This window comes from Alligator sinensis, unplaced genomic scaffold (assembly GCF_000455745.1).
Source record: "Alligator sinensis unplaced genomic scaffold, ASM45574v1 scaffold170_2, whole genome shotgun sequence".
In the NCBI taxonomy this organism is placed as follows: Eukaryota; Metazoa; Chordata; order Crocodylia; family Alligatoridae; genus Alligator; species Alligator sinensis.
The window spans coordinates 1,041,449-1,052,979 of record NW_005842290.1 but is presented as its reverse complement, the minus strand read 5'-3'; the positions used below and the strand labels follow the sequence as shown (position 1 = coordinate 1,052,979).

The 11,531-nt window shown below is 42.5% G+C and overlaps 1 protein-coding gene across 1 annotated transcript in view; it reads left to right on the top strand.

Annotated features, from left to right (window-relative positions):
* The window catches only part of LOC102387948 (fatty acyl-CoA hydrolase precursor, medium chain-like), a 19,781-nt gene extending 12,224 nt beyond the window's left edge, over positions 1-7,557 (top strand). The window contains 6 exon segments of the mRNA XM_014522038.2: positions 1,866-1,946; positions 2,153-2,300; positions 4,882-5,028; positions 5,463-5,541; positions 6,180-6,379; positions 7,273-7,557. Coding sequence (XP_014377524.2) covers positions 1,866-1,946; positions 2,153-2,300; positions 4,882-5,028; positions 5,463-5,541; positions 6,180-6,366 — 642 coding nt within the window. The 3' untranslated portion in view covers positions 6,367-6,379; positions 7,273-7,557.
* Positions 7,558-11,531: the final 3,974 nt, after the last annotated feature.

Sequence of the window (11,531 nt, the reverse complement as noted above, 5' to 3'; positions counted from 1 at the left end):
TGAAAGACAGACAATTTGAGCTTCCATTCTTGTGTACCTAAAGCCCACAGGACATATTTCAAGGCTTGCCCCCAATTGTCCATGCCTTTGTGGATAGCATACATCTGACAGGATTTTCTACCCTTCCCAAGAAAAAACTTTACATTTATAAAGGGTCTGCCATTCAGAAGGATACTAGAGCCATGCATAGATTGCTGCTGGGAGAACAGGGTAGAGAAAAGCCATGTCTAAAAATTAGAAGAGGTTGGTAATCAAATTAACAATCTACATTGCTTTCTCTCCTGGCATTTGGTAAGTAGGAGAATGCAGGACTGGTCATATCATCACTTAAGAAGTTCTTCAAATATTATCTAAGGTTTTCTAAAGAGGGGTTCAGTGGCCTACATTTTCTTAAACAACTAGACCTTCGATGCCCAGCTCCTTTTTTAGAGAGTTTGGGGTCCCCTGCTGCTCAGACCCTTTCAGAGGTCTCAGTGGGAGACCCTGTATCACTGGCCTTTCTTTGAATATTTCAAAAAGTAAAATAAATAAAGTACTGTTTTTTAGCTAATAAAACCATTAGGGCATCTCTACCCAAGACAGTAACAGTGACGCATAGAAATCAATGTTTTTGTTTGCGATCCAACTTCAGAAGCAGGTTTACACTCCAGTTCTCTTCCCATCGCGAACTCTAACTTTCTTAAAGCTGAGAAACCTATAAATCACAAGAATTCCCATAGACATGGTTTAATTTACCCTATATCAGAACTTAAGGAATTTATATCTAGACATTTGCCTCTCATGATGTTTATGAAGATCATGAGTAAAGGATGACCTGGTACAGGGGACTATTTAGAAACCCCATAAGTTCCTGGTTAAAGGGTCTTGCTCTTCTGCTCAGGGTCATACTGATAGTCAAATCTGGGGCCACAAAGGAAATTCTCCTGTCAGTGACGTGGTCATGAACTGAAGGAAGCGGGGAGTTTCCCTCCACTGTAATAAGAGTCACTGGCCTTTTCTTAGGATGTTGTGAGTATATATTAACCACTACTTCCCTCTTGTTGCAGTAGTGGAGCACTGGCAGTGCCCTCATGTCTGCTGCCTTTACCGTCCTATGGCATGTTACTGGGTGTTTCAGGGATTATGCCTCAGTTGAACATGTGGGCCTGAAGTGGTGATTCTGGTGATTGCAGATGTGAGGGCCTAAGACACCCTTTCCATGCATGTGTTATGTATGCTGTATTTTGTACTAACCTTTCTAGTCTAGCAACTAGACCTTGATAAAACTCAAAAAGCTTTGGACCCTCGTATGGAAAACAAGACCATCCAAAGCTGTAATACCTGATGCTCACAACAATTCTGGAAGGGGTATTAAACCTCAGTGCTTAAGCCAAAATCTTATCAGGATGAAACCTAATGCAGAGGCAGATTATTTCACATTAGCTTCCTGCAGGGGTTTGCACCGTCCTCTGAAAAATCTGCTTCTGGCCAGTGTTAGGTAGAAGGTAGCGCAGGGTAGCACTTCAGAGACCTTCAGAGAAACATGAACTTTCATTGGCAACAGTCTACTTTGTCAGCAACTTTGCTCATGAAGGAGGTTGCTTCCCACAAAAGCTCATGTCTCTCGCAGCCAGTTAGTCTCTGAGATGCCACCCTTCCCTACTTTCTGCCTGGTTTCAGGCTAACATGGCTGACCCCTTCTGGCCTTTGTTAGAAACCTGCACTGGACTACAGACCTGATCCTGGATGCCAGCTCCTGTGGCCCTTTGCTACGTAGTACATTAGTTTGTAAACCTAAGTGGTGTGATATGTCTTACCTGCTGAGGCTTTGGGGCCTGCGTGTGTTGTTATAAATGGAACTGATTATTTTTAATATTTTCCTCTAGTTAATGGGCTTGCCTGGCCTGAAGGAGGGGCTGGAGAGAGAAACCATAACTTCAGTATTGGAGAATATGCTACCACTTTTGGTGAGGAACTAGCAGACTGATTAATCTCCCTTTAACTTGCTCAGTGCTTAGGGATTGGACTTCTGTTTTGTCTTGGCTTTGTTATGATAAATTAAAACGGAGGCTGGAATTCTAAGTGCATTTTTCACCCCTAGGTATCTACTTACTCCTAAGTTTACTCCTAGGTTTTACCTACCCCTAAGTTTTCTCTTCCTCCTGTCTTCCAGTCTATGCCACCTGAAGGTGTGCCTTTGATAGTGCACGAGTACTTGGGAGATGCCAATGACACGACTGTTCTACGGGACCGATTTCTGGACTTGATGGGAGATGCCGTATTCTTAGTTCCATCTATTAAATCCTCCAGGTATCACAAAGGTGAGCTTCTGTTTAATATGTTCTAGAGGAAAGGTAGATAATATAGATAAACCCTCAAAGTAAAATTGACTGTCAGTATAGATCAGAGCCCTAGCACACCAGGCCAGGTTGCTGCACATTCATGTTGGCATAAGCAATAGGCCCACCCATCTTCCTTCCCCTGGATTGCTAATTACTGTATCCTTTTCTGGTACTTTCTTTGCCTCCTTCAGAACCAGCCACTGGAGTTATCTGGGGCTTTCATTACTGTTTCATTAGCTCCTTCATTAATTTTTTTACCTTAATTGGCCTCTTAGCTGAGGCAGAACCAGTTAATACTCAACTTCCTCCCCCTCTATTTATCCCTCTTAGGAAGGGGCGGGCAATTATCTCGGGCAGAGGGCTGCTTACTGAGTTTTGGCAAGCCAATGAGGGCTGCATGACAGGTGGCCAGGGGCAGATAAATATTAATTTTCTAAATTTTTTTAGGGGCCCCGCAGGCCAGATAGAATGGCCTGGCGGGCCACATCCAGCCCGTGGGCCGCGTTTTTCCCAACCCTGCTCTTAGGGCTTGTTTCCATTTCATTTGCTGTAGCATAAGAGTGTTACTGTGGCTGAGATGGTCCAGGGAATATGAGAGTGCCAAGGGTTTTTTCAGTAATATCTTTCGTTGGCCCAACTGAGCAGACCTGAGGAAGGGCACTTTGTGCCCAAAACTTTGTCTAACATCTCTTCCAACTATACAATTGGTCCAATGAAGGACTTTTGCTGTCAGGGAGCCACCATCACAAAGAAATGCCCAATCATGTCCCCATGCCTATGGCTTCTAGTGCTTCTGTGCAGCTCCAGTATACAAGATACCCCATCTAGGATGCACCCTCTATGAAATAGTCTGTGTCTGCCGGCAGAAATCATGGGCTTGCCTACATACATTTGGTGGCATCTTTCCTGTGGCAGCAAAAAGCCTTCTGTAGCTCACCGAGTTGGCATTACTCTGCTGGGAGAAACGAGGAATTCTGATGGCACAGGGGAAATACATTCTGCTAGCTAAACTTTGTAGCATAAAATAGCCCTTCTCTCGTTGTAATGAGCTGGTAAGCCTGCTAACACTATAGCTACTTGTAAGCACTGCTACCATCTTACAGGAGTGTAGTTTGTAGTCGTGTTAGTCTAAGGACATAGATAGACAAGGGTCTTTGGGTGAATCTGATATATTTTATTAGACCAACTTAAATAGTTGGAAAAAATTGTCTTAGAAAGGAAGAGCACACACCAACTGCAGATGCTTCCTCAGCCTGACAAAGGATTTTTAAACCCAAAAGCTTGCTAAGAAAAATGTTTCCAACTATTTAAGTTGGTCTAATAAAAGATAGCAGATTCACCCAAAGAACCTTGTCTGCTACCATCTTTGCACCCAACCCCTATGGCAGTGGTTCTCAACCTTTTCAGTCTCAAGGCACCTCTCAGACACAAGGCCCTCTTTCATAGCTCACGTAAATTAAGGGGCAACCCATTTCAAACACTAATTGATTTATTACAGTGCTTACCTCCTTGCAGAGGGGTCAGGCCATGAGGATGAAGGAGCAGCCAGGCAGGGAGAGCCTGAGCCTGCCCTTACCTGCTGACCTCCTCACAGCTGAAGACTGAGCCTGCCCTTATTTGCTCATCTCCTCATACCTCATTTATCATCTCACACTTCCTACAGCACCCTTTAGAGGACCTTGTGGCTCCCCAAGGTGTCCCAGCACCCTGGTTGAGAATTATTGCTCTATAGCTTTGTGAGAATTCAGTCAAGCAGGGTATAAGCTGATCTTCCTCAACAACATATACTCAACATTTATTTTTCTTAATATACCAATCTAGACCCATACCACATGTTGTGTATGCCATTTTAATTAGCCAAAGTACACAGAACTCTACAGCATCTTTCATAGTAGTATTACCATGAGCCTGTCATGAGTCAAGAGCCCATCTGCTACATGCTGAGAAAACACTGAATGTAAGGACTGCCTGTGTCCTAAAGATCTGCACTCTGATTTTTGGACAATAGGCAGTACTTGAACCCAGACAGATGGGGGTGGTACAGGGAAAAAGTGAGAAGTAACAGTCATCCTGATTAGTACTAGTCTTTACTTCTTGAAAGCAGAAGGGTTAGAACTCTGTTAAGGAGACGTGGTTTGTTTTGATGAGTGATTTTTTTTTTTTTCAATTTCTTTCTTCTGGGGATAGGCAAATAGGTTGCCTTACTACAAAGAATAAACTTATTTCCCAACTCCCAGAGATGATCAGACTTAGATCTTAACTGAGAATTAATTTTATAGACCGAAGGTTTGTCAGGTGCTTTGAGATGTGATTATGCCAAAGGAGTGAACATCCCTTGACTTTCAGAAATCAAAATTCAGTCTTGAATGTATCTGAGTCTCGACACATTACCTATATCCGTCTCTCTGTTTTGGAGACCATGTCTCAGGTGACACTCCAAACAAACTATTAATTCCAGTGCCCAACTATGTGACTAGAATAGTTTTAGTTTCTACTTGAAAATGGAGAACTTGTTTTATCTTAAATAAATATCGTTTCTTTTAATTGTGGGCTTTTTCAGATTCTGGCTCTCCTGTCTATTTTTATGAATTCCAACATCCTCTAAGTTCAATTGCAGACCTCAAACCAGACTTTGTAAAAGCAGATCATGGAGATGAACTTAGTTTTGTCTTTGGAACCATGTTTATTGCTGATGAGATTTCATCTGGTAAGGAATCCTTAGTAGTATATATCACATTTATTGTTCTTATGCAGCTGGCAGTTTAAGTTATGCCTTTGTTATCCTAGGATGATAGGTAGATGCTATATTAGTGGGTTTGAACAAGTAGATGTAGCAGACTATTCTGTTTGATTCAGTGAAATAAGAATGGTCATATTTGGCAGAGGTGGATACTGGAAATCCACCATTCCTCTTGTTCCAGTCCCAACCCAACACCATATATTTATTTTCCTTATCCTTCCTTTGTATTCAGCAATTGAGGGCAGTTGAATCTCCTGCCGATTGCAGACAAGTATATTCTATGTGACTATGCATTTGATGGACGGCCTATAAAACAGCAGCATTCAGAAGTTAGCTGTAGTTGGTGCATGCACCTATATTCTGTTCCCATCATGCAAAATTGTGGACTTTGATATTTCTAGTTTTCAGAGTCGCTACAGAGGAGGAGAAACATCTCAGCAGAACAGTAATGAAATACTGGGCTAATTTTGCACGAAATGGGTAAGATTCAATACTCTTTTTTTTTTTTTTTCCAAGTAGTGTATTTGCTTATTTGAATCTGTAGCCACTTGGGTAGCTCAGTTGTGCAGACCACTCCACGCTTGAAAAGCTGTTGGATTGATAACTCCGACTCATTTTCTCTGCTTAATCACATAACAGGTGCAGCATGGCAAGCACAGTTTGCTTTGTCAGTAATAAAAAGCCTCACTAATGCATCCCAGTGAATCAAGACCACATTGAAGGCTTTGGTAGTCAGGAACAGGTTTTAAGAAGCAGGATCATTACCACTTAGCTACTTGTGGGGAATCTGGGCATAGGGAGGTGAAGTGACTTGCTCAAGGTCATGTGGCAGGTCCGGGGCAGAACTGGGAAGGCAATTTGAGTTCCTTGCTGCCCAAGTTGGTGCCCCAACCATCAGACAACATTGCCTTCTCCCAGTATACCTACTCTCCTGATGGCTGTTGTGCCATGGAAGTCTTTGTGCTCTGCCCAAGCTAAAATTTATGGTAATGAACAGCTGTCTGAAGAAATGGCTTTACCAGTCTGGTCTACACTGAAACTGGGGGGAGGCTAAAGAGATCCTGCTCTCTATCCCATCACCAGTCTTTCCTGGCATGTCTTCATTATGTTGTGCATAGGAATCCTAATGGTGAAGGTCTGGTGGAATGGCCAGTGTACAACCTGGACGAAGAGTACCTGGAACTGAACTTGAAGCAGAAGAGGGCAAAAAAGCTGAAAGAGAACAGAGTGGAGTTTTGGACCAGAGTCTTGCCTGAAAAAATCAAGGAAAAACTTAAGGACACGAAACAGCACTCCGAGTTGTAACTCATTGAATGAGGTCTGTGTGTATTTTTCGAAACAAATGCAAATACAATCTCTGTAAGCATGATGGAATTAACAACAGACTGGGTGCCTCTACACATGCGCCAGACTGTACAGTTGTTACTACACAGTCATTTAGTGTGCAATTACTACATTATTTAGTATATTTAGTAAATTATTAATTACTAAATTATTTAGTATATTTTGCATTTAGTGTGCAATTCAGTCATGCAATTACTAAATGACTGTGCAGTAATTAGCATTACCACACAGTCCCGATGCCACACAGATTTTTTCCCATGCTACTGCACTAAATCATCCAGTATTAAAACACCTGAATGGAACTCAGTAGATGCCTCTGCACGAGATGCTACACTGCCGTACAATGAGCTACGTCACTGTAACTCGTTGCTATGGTAACATAGCGTCAACTGGCATAAACTGTGATGCCAACACTTCTGCGCAGTAGCAATGAGCTACAGTGACATCTCGTTGTACAGCGATATAGCATCTCATGTAGATGCACCCACTGGGTTCCATTCAGGTGTTTTGATACTGTTCCGTATACTTGGTACTGAGAAGGATCAGCTAGTTTTATCCACCAACACCCACAGGATTAGCTGAGATCACGCAGACTCCAGGTGAATTAAACTAGGCAATAGCAAGGACTTTTAACAGCAAAGCCATTCTGAGGGGAAATTACTTGGGAAGAGGATCACTGAGGATGTTTGGGAGGGACCTACGTGTGACAAGGTGCGTGGGGCATGCCCCTTTAGTTTGATCCCTTCCAGTCCCCTTGTACAAGTGCTCAGAGGATGGACTATATGCTGAATGCTTGGGAGATGGCTGGAGCCCATATCTGGGGGCAATTTATTTCACTTTCCTTTATGCTTTTGTTGATGTTTCCAGGTTAAATGTTTGCTGAGGCTGTGCTGTTTCTTCTCAGTGATTTCACCAGTGCACACTGGAGATCATGCCAAGATGCTCAAAGCTGAATGGAGCAGCAGTCTTCCTGGAGGCTTCAAGGGCCTGTACATTCTGTGCCACTGGCTAAGATGGAAATGGTTGGTACCCTCAAGGTGTCCATCCTCCTATGCAGTACAGACCAGAATAGGAGGAATCAAGAGTAAGATTTTATTCTGAGTTGTACTCAAATGATGTCTAATTTAACAGCACATAAATTAAAATCTCTCCCTGCACAAAGTGTGTCTATCTGCTGTGTGTCATCACTGCTGTCCTGGCATCTTGATTCGTCACAACTTGAGGCCAGTCAGTCTGTTTACCAGTACATCCAGCCACTCAGAAATGGAACAGAATAACGCAGATCCAATTCTTCTGTTTTCTTAACATGTGACATCATTACTTTTGCTATTATGAAAGGTAGTTTGAGTTACAAACTTTTATAGAGAGCTCTATAAGCAACTGTTTGTACCTGGCAGCCCCATTAACACCCCTTCTCAAAAACAAAAAAAAAAGCAGCGGCTTCATCTCTCACCATAAGCCAAGTCAACACTGTTGCATTAGAGCCTGTGTTCAGATGTACCCGTAACCTAGTATGTGCCCAGCTTTTCACCATAGAGACCAGTGCTTCCTGTGCTGGTACTGGGGATCATGTTCACTCATCCTGTTACCCACAAAAGCTGCTCCCCACTCAGAGTGCACTTATGACATTTTGGTTTAGGAACTGTTAGCAGTCCAGGTAACATCTACAGAGTGGTAGCACCATGTTTTACACAGACCACAAGAACCTGGAACATCTTCAAACCACCAGGAGTCTGACCCTCAGCAAAGATGGTGTTCTCTCTCTCTTTTTTATTTTTGTTGAACCGAGTTCAATTTTGTGTTGTTCCATTGTGCTTCAGTAGTGAAGCAAATATCCTCTCTTGTATGTATTTGTGTTCAGAATTCTACCCTGTAACTGATTCTCCAGCCCACTGCTTTCCTCAGTGGTGGCACAAAAAAGGACATGGTGACATGGTAGATCTGATCTGGCTTTACTGCCAAACAAGACCCGCAGACTTGGAAGAGGGCAGGCTGGCCTTATTCCCACCCTTGCTTCCAATTGCAAGATGGAGTCCTTCAACTGAAGAATCACCTCTCCGTGCTTGAGGGGAAGCCTGGATAATCTTAGATAGCATAACAACTCAACCCTGGCAGGGCATTTTGGTTCATCCAAGGCTCATCCCTAGTAGAGCAAAACTTCTGGAGGCTCCAAATGCAAAAGGAGGTAAAGTGTAATAATAGGTACTTGTAGCATCTGTGCGCAAGCCAAAGTATCCCCTGGGCAATCGTGTGGTCTTCTGTCTGCAGCCATTACCCCTCGCTCAGTTCTCCTGCACAGTCTCCTTATACTTCATTGAACTACTCTGGGCACAGACATACTCACCTATGTGAGTTGTAGTCAATTTGTTACTGCAGTGGCCCTGTTGTCAGATTCCAGTGGCCCAAGATATGGATTAGGCTCTTCCACAAAACACTTTCCATGGCCTGCCCCTTTGCATTCAGGGAAGACATTTTTCAAATTCTCAGATGTACAGCACTGCACTTCCTCTACCTATTACCCCCTCAGTGGATGGGCAAGTCTGGGCACAGTACCTATACCAGCTGGCTGAATACATGTACAGCCTCAGATGCTCTTCTACACAAATACAGCTTCCCCTCCCCTGTCCAAGGACTCTCAGATTCCTCCCATGAAATTAGAAAATAATTGCAATGTTGCTAACGTACTAGAAAGAGGAGGGTGCACTGGGGCTGATTCAGTCTGTGATTACAGGACAAACTGAGAGCACAAATATCTTTTGTTATTAAAATCATGGGTAGGACTGCCTTTCCTGCATGTGGACATGTTGAGTAAGGAGATACCACTTGTAACCTGTCACCCGTCTAAGTAGAACCCTGCCTTAGTCTGCCACTGGTTGTTTTTTTAAGATTTGCAAATTCCCTTTATTCCAAACAACACACAGTGGTTTCTGTGCCCAAGGTAAATGGACTGTGAAACCTAATTACCATTTTAGACTCTCCCCAAGACTCCAAATACTGCTGAAGCCTTCTTTGCTATTCACCTTTTCTGCTATGTTCTGTATAGAACAAGACCTGTCAGATGATTATAACAAAACAATCACGAGCTGTAATATAGAAAAAGGTTCATGTAGGTACAGATTCCATTATGCTTGCAAGTAGCATCCAATTACATGAATGTAAAAAAAAAAAAAAAAAAAAAAAAAAAAAGCACACTTTAAGCTTTATAATTATGTTATTTGTATATAGTGATTGGCCACAAAATAAACCACTTGCAGAACTTGCTAGGGAATATTCTGCCTCTATTAGGTGTGTGCTGCACCTGGAAATGGAGCTATTGTTATTGCCTTAGGGTAGTTGTGTCAATAAACCCATTCAAAGCAACACGTTTATTGGTGCTATGTTACATCCATTTTAGGGGGTAGCTGCATAGTAGACCTGTTGTGCTTCATCATGATTCTCCCTTGTATGCTCCAGAGGTGTTATAAATGCGCTCTGAGTGATGCCAGGTACAGATTTCAGTACCCTTTAAAGAGCAAATAATGTATGCCTGTTGCTATATTTACTGTAAGATGTTAGTCTTCTGCAGCATTTTCAATTTACTGAATTTTTAAAGCAGCTAGAGTGATAACTATTTGACCAGCTGAGGCATCATCCTGATTGCAGAAGGACGCTGTCTAGCACAGACTGAAGCCTTGTTATGGGTAGGATAAGAGAAAACTGTGCAACAAGAGTGCTCCCTAGAGGGGTTGTGCTTGTACTGTGCCAGGACAAGGAGTAGATATGTTGGAGATGAACTTGGCCCTCGCCTGCACAGCTGGCAGCAAGAGTATTTGTAGAAGGATTTGTTCTTATCATATGACAGCATTAATATTTGCATTCTTCTTCTCTTTAGATTCAGATTGGATTAAATGAGATAAACCAGGCTACCTCACCAACATTTTCCTTGCTGCCATTTTTAAACACATTAATAAATCCTTTCCTTGACTACTTTTTACCCCTTAATGAAAATAGTTGGTCAGTATCTCACTACCTAAGTCTGACATATGTCGGAGCCACAGTGTGGTTGGTACTTAATTGACGTTTTTTCTATTACCAGTCAACCTCTGAAATCTTTTCTGTTAGACTGCTTATAAAGCAATCTGGGTCTGCAGTTTGCCTCCCTTTTATCTTCTTCCCATCTTCAAGAAAACAAGACTTTGTAAATAAATAGAACTGCATCACAGAAATACCTGACTCCATCATCAATTTAATCTTGTACCTGGAGCAACCTACAGAGCTTGAATTTTGGCAAACTACTTTGGTCAAAAGGAGTAACATTCGCCATGCATTCAGTATGTCTGTATCAGTAAATGACACACATGAATTTTTTATAAGCATGATCAGAATTAAGCTTGAGAGGATGTGGAGCTATTTAGTTGCATGTGAATATTGATTGAAGTATCCTGCATGAAAATGAAATGTTGAAATCAAGAGAAATGTACACATGAAACCACCTGAAGTTCTTAGAAACTTGCCAGATCCTTTTGAACACACTACAGCCAGATATCACTGAGGTGGGTTCCTTATGAGAAAAGAAGGTTAATATGTTTCGCAAGATAACATGCAAGACAACCACAAGTGGTTCCAAGGTATGAGAGTCGGTGGAAGATTTTAGAGATGAAAGCTTCAAGAGTCGGTGGGAGATTCCTTATTTGCTGATCCATCCATTCAGACAACCAGAAATCATATAAGTGAGTGTCTTATAAGAAAAGAAAGTTAAATTCCATCCCAACAATGTTTTGTTCAAAGTCCTTAGGCTATCAGTCTCCTATCAAGTTCCTTCTGTCCATCTTGGAGTCTCTCTAATGTTTTTCATCCAAAATGTCCCGTAAGATTTTCTGAAGCTTCCTTGAGACAAACACCTAGCCCTCGCTCTCTTTCATAAATAGTGAGAGTCATAGAATCCTAGAAAATTAGGATTGGAGGGGGTCCTCAGGAGGTCATCTAGTCCAACCCCCAAGCAGGACCACCCCCAACTAGACCATCCCATCCAATGGCTTAAAAACCTCCCTGGGTGGAGATCCCACAACCTCTCTGGGCATTGGCGACGTTTAGGGAGTGCATGCGGGTGCATGTGCCCCCCCCTCCGAGATTGGTCACCGCTGACA